The sequence below is a fragment of the Cupressus sempervirens genome, chromosome 7 (assembly GCF_028749045.1).
Source record: "Cupressus sempervirens isolate cs-2001-9-10 chromosome 7, ASM2874904v1, whole genome shotgun sequence".
Lineage (NCBI taxonomy): Eukaryota > Viridiplantae > Streptophyta > Pinopsida > Cupressales > Cupressaceae > Cupressus > Cupressus sempervirens.
Window position 1 is genome coordinate 400839251 of NC_143124.1, and position 21107 is coordinate 400860357.

Consider the following 21107-nt stretch of genomic DNA (forward strand, 5'->3'; position numbering starts at 1 on the left):
ATTCAGTCCGCACAAGACAGATGTTGCAACAATGAGGATTAGGACTCTCAAGACCATGGCAAGTTGCATGATAAAGGCCAAGTCTCTCAATCCTACACTTGAAGTTGAAGCCATTAGCAATGCTACTCACATACTTAATAGGTCTCCTCATAATGCCTTAGATGGGAAGACACCTTTTGAGGTATGGTGTGGCAGAAAACCAATTGTGAGTCACCTTAGAGTTTTCGGTTGTCCAGCATGGGCAAACCTATCTTCCAGAAGTTGCAAGGCACCAGCACCTAGGCCTTGTACCTTCATGGGATATGAAGACAATGCAAAGGCTTACAGACTTATGGATCTAGAGACACGAGATCTTTGTGGAGAAGGATGTTCACTTTAAGGAAAGTTCACCCATCTTATCCTCTCATCCTCTCTGCACATCATACACAGTGGAAACTGATATTGACACCAGCGATAGTGCTTCAACAGGCTTAGACATGTGGGGTTCTATCAACAGTTGCAGTGAGAGGTCACATCAATCCAGTCCACATGCTTACATTGCCACAGTGAAAGGTCCATCACAGCATGGTACATCTCATCTTCCAGCTCCAGCTTCAGTTGACTTGGGAGACAGACTTGAGGACTTACATCTTCTCATTGATGATGATGATCCTTCTACAGTTGTTGCGAGGGCTCACTCTGACCCTCATGTCCATTCTCTACATGATCAATCTGTACAAGTTGGCGTGATTGTGGATCCTTATGAACAGCAATTAGTGGAGGTCTCTTTGTCAGTCAAGGAGATAGATGGTTCAATGGAACAGGTTCAAGAGACATCCTTGCCAGATCTGCATTTGTTCTTTTCAGCACAGTTGGAAGGGGCGAACATCAACATCTGCACAGGGATACTTGAGCAGGTTTCAGGGCCACCATACATCTTTAGGAGTGTACCTTGGGCATTGTTTCTTCCTAAGGGGAGAAACATCATTCTGCATTCTTGGACTAGCTTCTTCATCGGAGCGGCTTTCACTTGTCGGCATTCTTCTTTTGGGGGGGGAGCCTATTATGTCTCTCTTCCTTCTCTCATTCTCTTATGTATATACTAGATGTATGTTGTAATGGGGGGGTCTTGATTACTCCATCCATCGATGCATCCTTATTTATCTCTCTTTTTGGGGGAGGGTTTTTCCCATGAGGTTTTCCCTCTTTCCCCGCTTTACGAGAGACTGCATTTTCATTATGTACATGGGTACCTAACATTGCCTAGTAGCCGGGACCCATTATGCACTTCATCCTAGTTTTCGTAAGCTTAAGGGCATTCCCCTAAGTTGCACTTAAGGGGGTGTTGGTGTAAATAAGTATTTACTTATTACACTTACTTAAGTTTACTTAGGTTAATGCATTATTTAATTATTTTGCATTATTTTATTTATTAGTCACCTAAGAGTATGTGCACTCTAGTGAGTTGTCATAATGACATCACAAGGGTCCACACCTCTTTTAAGCACATGTTGTCTACAACACAAGAATCTTCTACACACATATGACACTTTGTCATTCTTATCCATTCATCTAGAATGTTGGATAAGGTGCTTCGTTGTCTTATCTCTTGGTTGTTTCTAGAGACATTCTAGGTGCTTCCTGAGAGGCCTTTATATACAGGCACTCCTAGTGTACTCTTAACATGGCATATGGAATATATCGTCATTCTAATCATACTCTCTCTTTCTGGTCTACTGTGTGCTTGTGTTTGAGTTCTTAGTTCCTAGGTGAATTTTGCCCTTAGGCAAATTCTTACACAAACTCTCCAAAAGATACTCCATAAAAGACTCTGTGCAGTAGAAATTATATGTGGAAGCATCAACCTACTCCCTCGCAACCCACAACTGATCCCTCTGAAAACGTGGCACTGTCAACTTTCCAATGGTACCAGTTGTATGAAATGAAGAAATAGATCCGCTTCCGACAGAAGGAAGAAAATCACCATGAAAGTTTGTCTTCACTAATGCTCTCACCTCCTTTGTACCTACTACACCCATATGTTGGATGAATGTGTCAGTCACATTATCATGTCCATCATCCCCAACCATAGAAGCAAACTCACCACCAACCACAATATGTAACTGAACAGTCTCTGGGGCTGGTGTCAACTGTACCCTCTCTAACTCCACGGTAACGTCATCTAACTGTGACTAACTCCTGAAGAGCCAACTGAGTGTATTGAAGAGAGTCCACAGTCACCTCAAGCTCCTAGGTGAGCTCAACTACCTCCTCCTCTTTCCCTAACAATGTTTCATAACAAGTGCTACCCCACTCGAGAAGATAATTCCTGTTAGACACTAACTGAGAGTAACTATGCTTCAAGATCCTGACAACCTCTCGAAGCGCATGAATCTCTAGTAGGGAAAAACTACTATCACCATGCTCATCAAACATAGGTGCACCCCAACCAGATGTAGCTAGCATCTGTCGGATAGCATCATGGTGCTCAAGAGCTGAAGAAATGTCACTATCACTCACCTTTAGCTAACAAGTCACGTGATACCTCTGTAATACCTGACTCCTATGCAAGCTCTCTGTCTCACTAACTGCGATGTGATAGGAAACTAACTCAAAACTCTCCACCAAGAGATCGCTCATACATGTAGTATCGTCCTCGCACAATTCTGCATCCGAGATACAACTACCATGTACCTCAACCAACTCCACATCCGAAGAAATGGAAGCCCTCGCAATATCAATCTCTTTGCATGTCTCAGCTTCCACCTCAATAGTAAGATCCTGTAAACATCGATCCTAGGACCCATCAAAAAACTCCTCGGAGTCATCACCCAATATCTAACAAGGGGTGTCATACCCAGTGCAACTCATACCATCATCAAATGGATCATCAAATGTGTCCATACTATCTGCATCCCCACCACCTGGCAAAGCGTCAACTGTCATCACCTGACTGCACACGACTATATGTCAGGTTGTGAATCAATAACACTAGAGCATAAACCCACATCTACTTACTCTGTTGTAACACCCACATCAACAACATCACAGCTTGGTGACTCTATACATGCATCGGTCCCAACCTAGGAAGTAACTGCCTCTTGTGTTGGAGCAACACTATGATAACTCACATACAAATCTCCAATAATAATCCCCTTCTCAAGAGAGCAAGAAGTATCAGTGGTAACAACTGCATCGACTGTCTTTGCACCAACTACAGCAACAGCTCTAGGAGCCTCAGCCTGTTGAAGCTTAATGTCACTATCCTTCACTGCCACTAACACAACCACATGTCCTTGTGAACTAAGTCCATCATCAATATTGTGGATAGGACTAGCAGGTGTCTTAGTAAATATAGGTACATCTGCATCATGGACACCTATCGGAGAAAACTCAAGTTTCCTTCCTTGCAACCTCGATGTCAGCCTTCTAAAGGCAGAAACCATATACCTCACTGCCCTCTCAACTGTCTCTAGATCCGACAAGCTCTTCCCCAACCTCTGTTGATGAAGCTTAAGTTTCTCCATACTCTCCTACAAAGCATTCATTTTCACACTATCTTCCTCATTACCCCACCGAATTCTAGAACTGCCAGTCCTCCTATGTCTATCTTGTTGGTTATCAAAATCGCCAACTAGAAACCTACCAGCCTTGCCTACTCGATGCTAGGTATCTAACTAATTTTGGCCAACTAGACAGGACTGACTTCAATCCTCTGCGCTTTTGGTTCCACTAACCAAGGCATGTTTACCTAAATCCTAGATGGCAAAACTCAATTCCAAGATGATTTATAGCGGATTACAGGAATCAAATAAACTCCTCAATTGGCAAGCATCAAGGACAAATTCTGAATTGTAGTTATTATTTGTTTGTCTTCAAACTTCGATTATTATTTTTTAACTTTTGTGTTTGCTGAAAAGAAAAAAGGTTTTAAAACAAATTATTATTATGGTATGATTCAATCTCCCTCAAAGAAAAAGTTGAAATATTGCCAACATGTAAGTTAAGAATTCATGAACGGGTTAGTGATCAGTGTTGAATCTGGTGATAGAGTCAAATGTATATTTCTTATGTACAATTATTGATATTAATGATGTTATGTATGTTAATTATTTAATTATTACGATGCCACGAATTAATTCACTTTTGCACATTCAGATCGGTCTGTAATAATTTAACCTTTGTTTGGATAAAACAGATACAAATTGAAGAAAGATTATATATCTTGCAATATTCATATTGATCAGATCTGAATAGCAATGAACAATTCAATGCACTAATCGAAATATTAAATTATAAACATACAATCATCAAAATCATAAAGGACAAGATATACACCTTTACACTTCCAAAAACAAACAAATTTCTTACTGATATTATTGCTGGAATGGTTTGTACTGGAGACTCTCAAAAACTTGCAGGAGCTCTATCCAATAAGACTCAATCCACAGGCAACTCTAAAGATTGCGTTAAATAATTCTCAAGCTTTATCTGCTTTGTTCAATACTTAAACACTTTCCTCTTGTTGAAGAGATTAAAAAAAATATATGCTCAGAGTATGAAAGGAAATCTAAATAATGTGTATTGTCTTCAAAAAACAAACTCCCCTTTGCCATCTCTCACGCCTCATAAAAGGCGGAAGGGTGCTTGTCGAAGCGGTACATCTTTTCATAGAACCTTTTCACTTTTAAACAAAAAACTGAAAAAATAGTTGGAACAAATCGCTAACTAATTTCAATATCATAACCCACTGCCGACTAGTTTTTTGAGTTTTGAAAAACCCAAACAAGCAAACCATGGCTCATGCTGTGGACTGGGTGTAGTGCCTGCCCCTAAGTCGCATTTCTGTCATCCTTGCCAAACTCTTTTAGGCCAGTTTATGTTTGATGATTAGTATTATTATTTTAGAGATTATCAGATGTTGTTTTACACTCAGTTTATTATATGATGAGATTACTTGGTACTCTATATTTCATGCATGTATGATGATTATTCAATGTTTTTTTTATCGATGATGATTAGTTAGATGGTTTATTATCACATGTGCTTTCTTATGGATACTTACCCCATACTGCATGTGTATGGTGTGCGTGGTTGTTTTCTTTATGTATGGTGTTTCTGATGTGGTTAAGGAAGGGAGTCGTAGTCACCTACTAGTCGGGATCTACACGATGCACCACTTCCTGCCATTGTCTATTTAGCTTAGAATATTGTGTTTGTACATGCGTGGATTTTATGCAGGTTGCAAGTACCGGGTATCGACTTCCCTGAATTGCCAGGATGAGCGTACCCTATCGCATTATCTCAATGGTAAGAGAGGGGAGATAAACTCTTAAGTCCAAATCCTAAACCCTTTAGCCAATCGTCCTAATTGATAATTAGGACAAGTATCTAAGTTAAGTACCCTCCGAATGCATCAAATGATGTAATTTCGCAATTTTAACCCTTTCTGTTTGATTTAGTATGTGTTTTTCTATGATGGGTCTTCGTATGTTGCCTTATGAGTCCTTGATGTGTTTTCTATTAATTAAGTCTAATTAAAAAGATTAATTAATGATTTAATTTAATAGAAAATTATTATGACATTTTAATATTTAATTATATTTAATTAATTAAGAAATTAATTAAATAAAAAGAATTGAATTTGGGGATAAAAGTTTTAAGTATAAATTTAGAACGCGATAATATTTATTTAATTTAATAATAATATATTTAGAGTTCATTTTTAAATAAATGCTAAATATTATTATTAATTGAATTAATAAATATTTTATCAATTAAAGTTTCTAAAATAAATTAAAAGTGGAAAAGATATTAAATTATTAAAGGTTTCTAGATCGCATGATCTAAGCATGAGTTTAAATATGAGAAATTAATTAAAAGATAAAATAATAGAAAATAATAATGTTATTTTATTTTCATAAAGTGCACATGAGATTAAAGTAATTAATTAATTTAAAATAGAAGTCAAGTGGAATATTAAATAAATTTATTTAATAATTCAACTTAATGTGCATTAAAAAGATAAAGCAAAGATTAATAAAAGTTAATTTGGAGTTTGAGTCTGTTAAGCAAGGAGTCCTCTCGAGTGAACGCACAATTAGTGCCCCGATTTGAGGAGAAAACTCCTTATCACAACTTTGGGGTTCATTTTTGGGGGACACGAATTTGGACAGGAATTTTGGAAACAGAAATTTTGGGAGACAACTTTTGGAAGCGAATTTTCAGAAGGAAATTCTAAGAAAGATTTTCAGAAAAAGGTTATGGAAGAGGAGCGAATTTTCTTACAGTTTTTTTTTGGGGATTGCATAATAGCATCAGGCTCAAGTAGGGTCTTGTGTTTTGATCATCGATTAAATACGCAATTATCCTTCCCTATCTTCTTCGTCCCTGTGGAATATGAATTCAAATTTCTTAGTGATGAATACTTAAATATTTCAATAATGTAGATATGTTAATATCCCTGTGTGTTCGTGGAGATTCAAAGTATAGTTACGAAAACCTCGTTCTGTAGATTTATCAAATTAATCCAGGGAAAAGAGTTTGAGATTAAAGAAAATTCAATGAGAAATTAGAAATTTAATTGAATAATTGGTTTCCTCCTATCAGATAAGGATTGGAAATATTTATTAAAAAAAATTTATCAAAATAAAAATTAATTATTAATCAAAAAAAATTATTTATTAATAAAATATATATATATATAATAATAAACTTAAATTATTAAACTTAAATGAAAAGAGGGTTTTTTTTTTATTAAACAAAGTTATGCCATTTTTGTGAGGAGGCGATTTAATAATTTTATAAAAAAATATATATATATTTATTAATGGGAGGGGCAGGAAACCCCACAACCCCCCCAGTACCTGCCGTCGCCTTTAAAGGCTGCGACAGCAGGTACCCTACTGCGCGCAGCAGCAGTTGTACTGCTGACTGCGACAGCAGAGGCACTGGCTGCCGCAGTATTAAAGACGACGACCTCTAAGGCGCCGTTTCTTTTTTTATATATGAGTCGATTCTATTTTAATATGCATATTTTGTTATAATTATTAAAATTTATTAATATTAAGATTTTAAATTAAAATTTATTTTTTATTATTATTATTATTATTAAAATTGATTAAGATTTATTATTTTAATAAATTAATTAATTTTAAAAAAAGAAGATGATTATTATATATGATTATTAATTAATTTAATTTAATGGAATTTTAATTAAGTTAATTAATAAATGAAAATATTTAATTTAGATTTTTTTTTTTAATAATAACGATATTGACTATATTAAAATTGAAAATTATTTTATTGAAAGATCAATAGTTATTAACTAAATATTTACCCTTATATTATTTTTTGAATAATTGACTTTAAATCAAACAAAGGGTAGTTGTACATTTTGTTCAATTGTATAAATGAGATAAATTTATATGTTACTTAAAAAGAAGAATGGATTAACTGAAAGTGTGAACTACGAGATTTATTCACTTGAAATATGTGTTTAACTAGAAACTGGAACCCTACCTTTAATTTAACTGTATGCTTTCAAATCAAACCAACTCTGTGATGAATCTGTTCTATGTGACTTTTCTATTGTCTTTGATTTGGGATTTGGGTGGTCCTAGAGTGTTGACCAATCCTAGGTTGTTACCAGAGGCTTTGGGGTTATGCGATTGTGATATTATGACGATTTGTTCCCGATCTTTCTAAACCCAACCATGGTGATGTGTGATATGCTCTATGATGTGATGTTTTTACTGGTTGTTATTGATGTCCAGTTTCCTTGTGAGAAGCTGAGGTGTATGTTTATGAGATACCTGACTTTACCATTTTGATTCATCGATCAGTTATATTTGATTTGCCTTCTAGCCGCTTTGAGAGGACTAAGGTGTTTTATTTGCTCTTGGTGATGTCATGTTGTGACATGTGTTGACTTGACCATTTTGGAGCCTTCGATCAGTTTTGTGTTCTATTATTGGGATTCTTTCTGGTTGCTTGTTGGAGAACCATGGGATATTGTGATTTATCATTGATGCCTTCAGATGCCGATAGAGATTTGTTGTGATCATTATGATTATTATTTGAGGCTATTCAGTTGCTCATGGAGAACTGATGTGATGATTGTGGATTATATTTATGATGTTTTCAGTCGCTTGTATAGGACTGAGGTGATTTTATTATGATTCTTGATTTTGTGATTTCATGAACCTAGGGTAGGTTATCTATGTGTAGTGTCCGGAAGTGGCTTGCAATGAAGGACGGGAGACCCGAAGTGGCTCTGGGCATGACTCATTGTAAGTTGTTTGTTTTAATAAGTGAAAACATCTCACCTAAATACTGACTTAAATGAACCTAATAAGATAATTGTATGTTCTCTCCCATGCCTTGAGTGCTAGTACAGGCTAGGATGGGGTAGAGAGAACGCTTGGTTACGACCTTGCATTCCGTAGTATACCTCGTCAGTACGAGAGGATACTAGTGGCCGCAGGATCACAGGGGACCCAGGATTTCTAAGGGATTGCTCGGGTAACTTCCAACGTGACTTTTGCGATGACACTTTCCCGCTTGCATAGCAGGTTTCCTACGTGTCTTTGTGTGCCTCTGGGTCTAGATGTCTATCTATGTTGGAACCTTTGAGTTAGTGTACTTTTAGGATTTTCCAGACTTAGAGAGTACTTGTGTTTTGTGTTTTGATACCTTGTTTGGGACTTGAGACTATCTCCTCAGCGCGGTGGGAGTGGACCATTTAGGTTCCACGCGGTCGGGTGGTAGTGCTTTTACTCTTACCATTGAGATCCGTTCGTAGTCGCCGTGGCTGAAGCTTTCTTGGTTGGCATTTATCTTCACTATGTTCTTGGATTATTATGATGGATGGTTAGATTTTATGATAGATGTTTTATCATTATGGATGTATGGATGTATCATGTATGGTGAATGATTTCATTTATTTTACTGTACTTTGTATCATGGATTTGAGGATGATGTATCTTTATTTTTACATATGTATATTCTTTTAAGCCTTTCATACCCTGTGACATGTACAGTGGATGATTGAGCATTCCGAATTAATTTGCCAAGAGGCATTCGGAACAAATGTATATTATATGGACATTGGACTTTCTTATTATTCTTTCATGTGGATGTGGTAGTTGTTAGGCTTAGAATTAATTAAATATTAAATGTGACTCAACGTCTTGGGATCCTTAAGGAATGTAACCTGTTTATGTATGTTTGTTGATGATTACATGTTATTGCTTCCGCTACTATGTGTTTGATGTGTATGTTATACATTCTTACTTTTAAAAATTTAAAAAAAAATTTAGCAAACTTAGTAAAACTTAAGGTTAATTCTTTTGGATCCCTTGGCGGGGCGTTACACTAGGAGGAACAGCGTTGTCTTCAATAGCTTTTTCCATACACAAAATTCCTTAGTGATGACATCCCTGGGAACTGCAGATGGTCATTCTTCAAATTGGAAGACCAAGAGCGTCCGCATGCAAAACCTGTTATCATGCGCTTCAACACACATGTATTCCACATCCAGTTGCCATCTGATGCCTGCAACAACAAAACAAAAAGACAGTAAGCGTTCATATGAGTGCAAAGCGTAATATATATATTTCACTTTTTAACGCAAATGCATATAGTAGGAGATTCTCAGCCCATGAATAACGGTTCTCCTGTGATTGGTACTCTCTTTAGTCACGCCTGAAACCATTTTTTTTTAATTCCTGCTGATAAAATATATCAAACTGCTTTGATAACGCCACTTTGGGTAACTCATTCTCAAAATCTCGCAACTGTATTGGCAGGAAGTCTGTTCATAAATCCATCAGTCTTCATTTTCACTCAACTCGTCCTTATTGAATTCATTCCTTGCCAAACGTTTCATCATTCAACCTTTTATAATCAACATCCTTCCATTGTCTTCCAAATGCACTCGTCATTATTGGGCTCTGGTATGAAGTCTTTTGTACCATCATACTTTCATCCATTTCAAATTCCTGTGAGTTCCGTGTCCTCAGAATCACTGTTTTGCCTTCCATTGCTGCTGATGAAATTAATTAAGTCAAAAAGCTCTACAACTTGGAAAGTCTAAAAAGTTCTTGTGGGCATCTTCACAGGGATCAGCGATTCATCTATTGCATTTTCTTTATCAGTGAATTTGCACCTCTTCATTCCCTTAGAGATATATCCGTTTAGATTAAAGAGGTTTCTGATTCACTGTCGCCTGTGTTAGAGGAATTGGTGGTTCCGCATAAATTGGAATTACATTCTCATAACCTGCTTCGTTCTTATTTTCTTTCTTTTCTGGATCATAATCATCATCTTCTAAATCATCTGATGGCCATTTCTTACCAATTCCAACAAGCAAATTTTTTCCATTGTTCTAAGAGTAACATTGTGCACACATACAGATATTTTGGTGAAAATACACTCCAAACAAATAGGTGATTTCTCATTAGCACCAACACACCAGCGAATCCAATTAACACAATGGAATTCAAAACCAGTTGTAAAGAACATGGAAGGGCAATAATCTTCAGAAAGAAATACCCTGAATATCTTTCTTTTAGTAATATTCACCGATTTTCTTCTATCCTCAAAGGATGAACACACCATTATGCCAAAGAGAAATAGCACCAGTAATCCATAAATAATGAATAATAAAATGCCTGGTAGAACTGTTGAATGTATAATTAGTCCAATGTATGCGCCTATCACATCAACTGTGGCAAGCGTATTACTGTTTCTAAGTCCAAAGTGACCTGCCATTCCTAACCAGTACATAGTGACGACCATGATTCATTCTTTATGGTATGGCCCAGAATTGTAAAAGCAATTTAACATTCCTAAAGGTTGTAACAGAAGCACCATGATAGGCAAAACATTTCCAGGGTGTTGAAGTAGGAGCTGTAGGAGGCACCAGATAAATATATAGACCACTCCAACAAAGTGAATGCAAATTTTTGTTCCTCCCTTAAGGTAATTTATGCCAATACTGGAGCATGATTGAAGCTTGATAATTGCATCTGACCTTTGAACTTTATAATCTACTTCACTGCCTCATCAAAATATAAGAAAGAAACCTCTCCACAACATTTGCTCATGAAATGACGAATTTCTGGGCTCCATCATGTCCATGGCTAGAAAATGCTAAAGTGTTGGTCACTCTAAATACAACAACAAATCTGAAAATAAAATAACTTTCCTACCGCACATGATGGCAAGAAATTGCTCTAATACCAATGTAAGAACCCCAACCGGTTATAACTTCGTCAAACACCAAATTCTTTTATAGTTCAATTGTTTGACATTTCGTCAAACACTTTGCATGCAAGATCTGATGCCACTGTAATAACCTGACTAGCTCTCAAACAATTTGTGCTGAAGAATTGATTTCTTTTTTTTTTTCTTGAGGTTTTGCAATTTTGATACAATAATATAGCAACAAACTAGAAGATTTTGCAATAAAAATTTCAACTCAAATATTTAGATCATAGGAAATATATTACTGAAAAATTCCAAATTTCAATATCAACTTAGATACTAAGTATTTTCACAAAATACCAACAACCCAATTAATAGAATATCCCCTATTATATAAATCAACAATACCCAAAAAAATTAGAAGTTACAATCCATGAACTTACAGATGAGATATGCCATGAAATCCTTTAAAATGAAATCTAGCAGTAGCAAAAGAATTCTCCAACAAACAAATGCAACTGCAGATTTGGTAAATGTTGCTCCCAAAGTGCAGATAGAAAATAACACCAAGCAACAAATATAAATTGGCTCTCAACCAACTCCAAATTAACCATCACACAATTTGATAAAACAATTCCAGTGAATTCCTTCACAAATTCTAGAACAACCTCCAACAGCAAGAAAAATTAAACTTCTCCTCAGCAATAGCTAATACAGTAGGAGAAATGACAAATCATATACCTCAGCACAATTTGCCAAGCAATCTCAGAATTGAATCTACAATACTTCAGCTGTAGATCCCAAACCCTTATACTTCAAAAAGGGCACATAATTTCAGAACTTCAAAAGTGTCACAAAGACAACAAAGAAATATAAGATAATCAAATAATCGGATGCTTTACTCATCAAATAGGCTCATATTCATAATCTCCAAATGGCACAAAGTTTCCCAAATGAACTTCACTTAGGAAGCTTCCCACATATAAAATTAAAATATAATAAAGTGTCATTATAAACTAATTTATTAATTGCTCTTGGCTCCAAAAATGACCTTTTCCACCATAACTTAAAATTCTGACACATAAGGCCATTGTTTCTTGTTCCCATGATTTAAAACTGTTTGTCCCAGTTCCAACAAGCTATGATACTAAGGTGACCAACTAACAACACTATCAAAAATAGCAGCCTCAGCGTATTTAAATAAATAATAATAATTCACTCGTCTTGCGAAAACAACTGAAGAGGCATCTAAATCTAAATCTGACAACACCAAAGTGATCCTGATGATGAAAGATGATGAAAGAACTTGACGAGGTGACTTACTATAAATAGACACTCCCTCCAAGATTCTTGGAGCTCAAACCAAAATAAAAACTGAGAGCATCCTCCAACTCCTCTAACTCAACTGAGCTCATTGAAACCCACAAATTGATTTACTATACTATAAATAGTAAGTCCCTTGGACGAAGCCAAAACACATCATAGGCTGTTGGAAAGCCTATAACCACACAACTAAGACCCTCAAATCCCATTGTCAGCTCACGAGGGTCGTGATGGTGAACTGACCTGGCCAACTACAGGAACCTACTAAAAATGGGGACATTACATTCTTGGGGTTTCTACCAAAGTGTTGTGTTACAGAGCTGGGCTAGCTAGGATTGGGTTGGATCTTGAGGGATCTTGCAAAACTATTACTTGCTTTGTATTTGGCCGTAACAGGGAAGGCCTTACAGCCTGGCACATTGCATGTAATCAATTGTTTTATGAATCAATAAAGGATTGAGTTTGGTATCAGATCTTGTATCTTGTGTTGTGTTTCCGCTGTGTGGTTAACTGCTAGGAACTAGATCACGTCCACTAGGGATTCATCCGGTTCTGGACCGCATCACCCTATACTGAAAGTTTCCAGAGCTACCAATGTCAAATCTAGATTGGCTTTGCAATTTTGTCCTCTGCAGACTTAGCACTTAACCTTGCAACACTACAGTTAACATCTTCACTTCTTCACAGAAATCCCTCTTGATTTTTGTTGCCTCAAAGATTGCAAAGAATCTGGAATTGAACTCACCTCTATTAATCTTAGAACCTTAATGCTCTCAACTCGTGTATTGAATTCTCAAAAATTTGACTTCGTTTGAATATCATTCCTCCTCTTAGAAGAAACTGATCATGAGATGATCTGAATAGGTTCTTCTTCTTTGAGAGATGTCTCTTCTTATGCGCCATCAACTTAACCATATGACAGCAAGTTGTGTCTCCATTATTTAGCTTGCTTGACTTCCTCACAGGATGTATTATGCTCTTCCTCCCTTTAATGCAATCTCTCATCATCATTATCTCCTTCATCCATCCTGCAGCCACTTAAGAGAGATGACTAATAGATCATAGGATCAACCTATCCTGCAGGGAAATTCCAATGCTAGAAGCATACAAGATTCACTATTCTAATGAATGAATTAATAACTACATAAAAGATTTGTGAACATTATTCAAGGATGTGAAAAACTTATCTCTTGATTGTCTAAAGACTCCAATCTACAGATACGCCACTGTAGTGTCTTTTAAATTTGCGAAAGTATCTTACGTAGTACTCAAGTGGCAGCAGATGTAACTGCCACCACAGAGAGCTGAATAATTTGTACCTTCCAAATACTACCAGTTTATTAAATTTGTTTGTAACCATGTAGCAAACTGCTCAAACATAAATTGCAGAAGAGACAAACACTCGGATTAAGAATAGACAATGAGACTCCATAGCTTTGAACAGTTCTAAATCCCAAGAAGATATACGGCACTGCAGTCTACGAAGATCACCCAATCATAAACAATTGATTAAGGCTGTTCATTAAAAACTTGAAACAATGCAAACAATCACCAAGTTTCCAGAGTGAATTTGATTTCAACAGAACTACTCTAAAACCACCCATGGCTTGAAAATCAAGGAGGCTTGATACTCAGGCTGACCCCAAGCTCCATGCACATGCACAGCAACAGTAATCAAATCTCTATAAACTGCAATTTAAATCCTTATGGGTGCCAAAATTTATCAAATATTGAATTGCGCCCATTTAAACAACCCCTGCAATACTTCGTCAATGATTATTTCTGCCAACTTTTAACTCACAGGCAAAAGAAAAAACTACTCTTCAATTATTTCACCGAGAACTAAATTAATCGGAATACATTGATACCTCTGTAAAATATAGCAAAACAGCCTGTTAAATGTATCATCCCAAATGATGCCCTAAATTATTCTCACCTCCATCTTGGAGTACATCACATTGGATCCCACAAAAAAAATTTGAAACCATGCTGTTGATGCTGTGAAGTTCCAGTGCTTCATCTCTCTTTCCTGGTACACAAAGATCCCTGATCAAATGGACAAACAAAAAACTGTAGTTTCTGGAATGCAATGTCTTTCAGTCATTTCCCGATACAAGTCAAATGCCTTCTTCATATTACCCAACTTACACAGACCTTCAATTAATACAGCATACATAGCAGCAACAGCAGCTCTATGAAGATCCAGTGGCAAGGACCATATCTCTCTGCAACCTCAGAGCCAATTTCATCTGCCCCCCATTACAAAGACTACATAAGCAGCTGAGATAGGCAATGTAGAACCATTATGCAAAGATGTAAATTCTTTACTCCAGCTGCAAATTAAGTCATGAAAGCCCTTAACATACGGAGGCCAACAAGTGAGTTTCATTTCATGTAAGAGCTTTAGGGAATTCATGAAGCTTCCCCACACTGCAACAATGATTTATAAGAGCCGAATATGTCAATGAATCAGGAGCACAGCTTTTCTCAACGATTTGTTGGAGGACTCAATGCCTTGATCAATTTTCCCTTCTTAGCCAAGGCCATCCATCATAGCAGAATATGTGATTACATCTGGATGACATCCCTTTTCTGCATCACGGTAAAAAGCTTACATGAATGCTCTGTCTTTCCTATTTTGCAGAGACCATCTACTAGTTGATAAAAGATTATAACATTTAGAGTGCAGCCTTTCTCTGCCATTTTTGCCAAAATACTAAAAGCTGCATCCAACTTACTCTCCTTAAGCATCCTATCAATCAAGGTGCTAAAAATGTGCACATCTGGAGTATGACCGCCTTTAATCATCTTCAAGAGCACCTTCTGTGCTTCTTTCAATCGGCCAGCCTGGCATAAACCATCAATAATAGCACTGTATGACACATCATTGGGCTTACAACCAACTTCTAATATTGCTTTCCACAGAGCCTCCTCTAGTTTCTTAGTCTTGCAAAGACCATCAATTAGAGCACAATAAATAAAAGCATTCGGCTCAATACTAGAAGTTTCGATGTTGTTGAAATCAATCCCTACATTTGAAAAAAAACCTGCCTTCTCTCACTCTACTATATATTTGGGATGCCTTCTCCACATCTCCAGCCTTACAATGAGTGACAATCAGAACTGTATAGGTAATTGCATTTTTTAAACCTGAAAGAATACTTCAATGCATGAACACAATTTGGTTTTGGATCTTTCCTTAAACCTGGCTCTGATACCACATGTTAATTTTAGAAACAGGATTGCATAGAAACAAAGAAAAGATAAATCAAAACACAAGAACACCAGAGATACCCTGGAAAAACCCTCCTGCTCGAGGGAAAAACCCAGCCACACAAAGAATTATCACTTTATTGAATAATATCAGAGTCTAAAAATTACAATGCTCTCAAGCTGAAACTAAATGAATCCTGCTTTGAGTTTACAGACTCTTAATAATCTATACACAGTAATCTCTACGCCATAACAATGAAACTACCACTGATATGCTTAAAACATACTACACTTATCATAGCAAAGACTCTCCATACAAAAGATGCTGACCAGAATCTCAGAGAGTAAACTACTCACAATTAATACACCCCCCAATAATCACTCAATGACCAAGACTTTAATCAGAACAAGAATACCTACAATAATATTACACGGAGAACTTCTAAGCAACCCAGCACATAATATGGTACTGTGAACGCATAACAATCATCAATACCGAAATGTCTGCAAATTAAAACTTCCCAGAATCATCATTTGACTCCATACAGCAAGCTCTAAAACATCTACAGTGGATGATATGCAACAGTCTGACATGAAACAATGAGCCTGCTTTGGAAAACAAAAGCGCTTATCCAAAGAGAATATCATCACCCAGAAGAGACTGCCGTGACTCAACCATCTTCTTGAAATGATCATCTCTGCCAAGACCTTTCATTGACACCCACAGATAGCATATGAACCAAAAATCTCTCCGATCACTTGGCTGACTCAACAGCCACAAACATCAACTGTTACTAACTCAACAGTTACACCATCATGGCGAATGCCATGTACACCAACATTTACCCACACACACTACCTTTGGAATTCCATCGACAATAATGGAGCTCTAAAAGCCTGAACACCGATATGAATGAATGGAAAAAACTAGGATGCTGATGACATGCCATTCCAAAAACGGCAGTTACTCTCCAAATGATGCTGGTTAATAACTCTTTTCAGTCCCAAGTTACATCACAATGCATTTACACAACATGAAAGAGATGCAGTCATCACAAGCATAAAAATAATGTCTCCTGCAGCTACAAACATTAACAGGCACAAGCAAAATAGGCGCAAATTAGCATCAAAGCAGGCTATTGGCCCTCCTTTGCATTTGAAGTATCATTAGGGTTGTTTACCAACATTACCATCAAGGAATCAGCCTTCTCTGTAGATTCTCACCCCACCTAGAGAATACTATTGAACGTGGCAAGATTCCATCGGTTGTGATTCCCTGGGCCAGCACAAGAAGCCACAAGAAAGCACAAACATCTTAGGATCTAATTCTACTAACTGATATGGTGAAGACTCCATCCATTTGCCTCAATTAAGGCTGCATCTCATCTCCATCTATCCTACTCTTACAGGCCCAGACAGTCTTCTCCAATCCCCACAAGGTGAATACCCTATAGTGGCCAACAATAACGACACATAAGCTTACTTGTTTCAATGTTTTATAGGTAACAAGATGATCCCAAATTAACCCAACTACCTTATCCCCCTAATATAAAATGGTGGTCAAGTGAACTTGTTGAGAATTATTTCCTAATGGAAGGCAACAAAAAAATTGCATTTATGATTGAAAATTCTACTATATTGCAACATTAGTCAAAATGAAGAAGAATGTGCAGGATTGGAATTGTTTAAAATCAATGAACTAAGTATTAAGAATTCCAAGTCAAAGCCGGCATCCATAGGTGACTGAACCATATCCTAACACAATCTAGTGGTATAGTATGCGCTTGCTAGACACTTGTATGCTTTGCAAACAACACAAGAATTTTACAAAGGCACTAATTCTATTGGAAACTCATTTAATGCAGCAATGGAAGATAATAATTTGAACAGGCCCTGTTAAACCACACCAAGCAATGGTGGAAGGCTAAGCTCAGAGGCCAAAAAGCTTGAGGAGCTACCAAACCTTGACAAGTCAACAATAACGAACTTCATCAAGCAACAAATATTTGGAATCTAGGATTGGGATCATGCTGAACCCATATGAAAAAGGGCAAGCACACCACCAACATCCATCAGAGGTTAAGAATGATATGTGTAAGGAATTAACTTAGTAAGTTCCCTTTCTGTTGTTCAAAAGGGTTTCATCGAGAATTTAAAAAGTAACAGGGTGATCGCATGAAAGTGGGCTCCAAATTTCTTAGTCATGCATGAGAATTCAAAGCTATATGCAGTGTAATGGCTTAATGGGAATTAAAAATTTCAGTGGTGACGCTATTTTCCTGAAACTTACATCAAACTGCTAACTTTTTATGAACAATCAGTTAAAATATTTACTACTAGGCAAAATCAATCCTACGATATAAGAATATGTCCCTCGAACTACCGACCCCTCTGTTCCATCCTCCTTCCTGCTAAACACCTCTGATCACAAAGTTTATCATTCAGATATTTTCAGGCAAAAAAGTATACCTTTCTTACGTTATTTTTTCGCTTCATGTGATTTCCTTAGCAATTAAAATCTGAGCAGTAGCTCCATGCTACCGTAACCTGATTAGATTAGTCGTTTACTCAACATTCAAATAAACTTCCATTTATAAACCATCCAGGTAGCAATTCTATCAAAACTTGTGATTAGACTGCCATGAGAAAAGCTTAATGATGATGTATAGACTCATTCACCTAGCCTTACAATGGAAAAGACCAAAATAATGTATCTACTATGAAAGGTGTAAATACCAATAAGTGCACTTTATAGTTTATAGCCTAATCTCCCTATTATCTATACATAGTTTGGTCTCCACGCCCTGACATTGAACTTTCCAAGATACTCATCAGCACCGCAATACATAGCATAAATATCAGATCTCTTTACTGCTTAATATTTAGCATAAATATCAGATCTCTTTACTGCTTAATATTTATTTTATCTTTGTGTTTCGGTACTCTTGAATCCATGTGTTTGTACAGAATGAACGATCTGAGAAACCCAAATTTGATTATCTCAATTCATCATTCATCATGACGATGGGTCACAACGTGTTACCCAAGCTGTTGAGGTTTTTGATTTTTTATTGATATAATGAACTAAGTATTAAAAACACGAAATTTGTATGCGATCATCATCCAGAAGTTCTCTATCAACAGATCCTTTTGAACTACTTCTCTAGCTGACTCATCCGACCCTAATTAAATCAGATTAGGAAACAAAAAAAGAAAAAAAACTTGCACAAACAGGAAAAAAAAAAAAAAAAAAGCTTAAAGCTGCCAAAATGCCTCTCCCTCGGTTATTTAAGCATCTAACTTTTATTTTTGTTGTGTTGATGATAGTATGAAAGATGACTGTAGCACAGAGGACAGAATTTCGCAAGCGCTAGATTATTTTCATCAATTTTTGGAAGATTTTGATTGCTGTTTTGAGTCTTTTAACTGATTTAAGTTTCAAAGTTTTGCGCCTTATTTGATCGAGTTTCAAAGTGAGCCTACTATCTCAATACCGTGCTCTCAACAACTATGAGCTGCAGAAATGTGAAGTGTTAATGGCATAACTTCTTTGTCAGAACTTTTCTTGCTAAGCTGATCAAATAAAATCACAACAATCCCATTTTGATTTCAGTATTTGTTTATGTGACATTTGGCCCAAGGTAAGGAAAAAATTGTAGGAATCTTTATTAAGCATATAACATTCACAATTACTTCACATATGAAGACTACATTCCCTCAAACTCCAACGGTATGGTTTTCAAGATTGAAATAAGTACCTTATGGGGCCCGACAAAATGGGTGAGCGGAACAAAAAGTTGAGCTCTGCCTGCACTAATTTCAGAAGGCGGTCTTTGCAGGACTCTGTGATTTTAGAAGTCGGCAGAGACTGGATTAGGTTCACTGCGATGTTGCATCTCCTCGTCAGAGTTTCATTCATTCGATCCATTCTCAGCTAATCATTAGCTTTGTTAACATCCCGGTTAACCAGAGGAATAAAGAAAGATCGAATTTACATGGGAATTTGCATATTTCAAAACCCCATGAGATAATGGTCTGGTAATAACAGTCAAAAAAACCCCGTGGTACCTCAATGTTCTAGTAATGGAACACCTTATGCGTTGAGGTTTCTGCCGTCTATTACGTGGTATACATTTAGCGTATTTGTTTAATTAATAGTAGCACTTGTAGATAGAGCTTTTTTAATTTTTATTAAGTTATTTATTGGAGTTAATTATATCAAGAATAAACTTAAGGATGTTTAGGTACACTTAAAAAAAATGGTGATTGGTATTTTAGATGAAGTGTTGTATAATTCAATTTGAAGCTTGCAAGTTTTTTCAATTAATAATGAGAAATAATGAATTTTAGAACTAAGAGATTATTTGATAGTAATTTTAATATTTTGCAATTTACAATTGTGATTATAAAGTACTTGTTACTAAATGTGAAGAGCATTTAACTTGTTATTATTGAGAAGCACAAATTTGATACACATTGTTGATTATGTTAATTGAAGTGAAAATAAGCATAAATTTGTGTATGATCATGTATTATTAGTGAAATGGTTTTAAATACAATTGTAATCATGTAAGAGGCATCTCCAATCATCCATATGTTATAAATATATGAGTAAAGGAGTTACCAAGATAATAATACATCAAAGTAGTTAGTTGTTGCTTCCAAAAGAGTTGGTGATATATGACTAGTATTGATTGCTTCTAAATCACAAAGCTACAACTTACATAATAAGTACAACATTTCTTGTCAACTGAATAATATTGTGAGGAAAGATCAAGCTCTTCAGTCCATGTGAGAGAGTGATTTAGATTCTCGTGTGTAGTTTCTAGACTTTCCATCTTTTAATGTGGCAAATGTATGACTTGTGCACTAAGAAAATGTCCTTTTTTTTTTGTGAAATATTCATCCATTGTAGCCATGTCTAGTAAACAAAATCATTATAGAAAAATTCACGACCTAATCTTTAGTATTCTAAATTTTTGCTAACGATATCTTTTATAAATATGGAATGTGGAAAAGCAAAAGAGGGAACATCCAAATTGGAATTATTGTGAAGATAGTAGATACCAAGATTATCATGTAGTGGGACACAATAATGGCATGGCATCATAAGCTTGTACAAATGCAAACAATTAACATTAGCATGGACAAAGCAAGTAGACTAGTGACAACATACATCAACATAAAGAAAAATGAGATGGATGGGTATTTTTGAATTACTATTATCTTCTACAAAAGAATAATCGCGTCAAAGAATTTATGTATCACAAAAGGTAGAACATGAGAAAAGTGAATTCAATTTTAATAAATAACACTTTAGAATTTTAATATTTATAAAATCTACACCATATCAAGACTTGTATTAAAAAAAAAAAGGAGAACAT

The 21107-nt window shown here is 36.1% G+C and overlaps 1 protein-coding gene across 1 annotated transcript in view; it reads right to left on the minus strand.

The window, feature by feature from the left end:
* LOC149547207 (uncharacterized) overlaps positions 1–19789 on the minus strand; it is a 94107-nt gene extending 74318 nt beyond the window's left edge. Inside the window, exon 1 of the mRNA XM_089791551.1 lies at positions 19482–19789. Within this exon, the coding sequence (XP_089647677.1) occupies positions 19482–19651 (170 nt within the window). The 5' untranslated portion in view covers positions 19652–19789. The remainder of the gene's footprint in view (positions 1–19481) is intronic.
* Positions 19790–21107: the final 1318 nt, after the last annotated feature.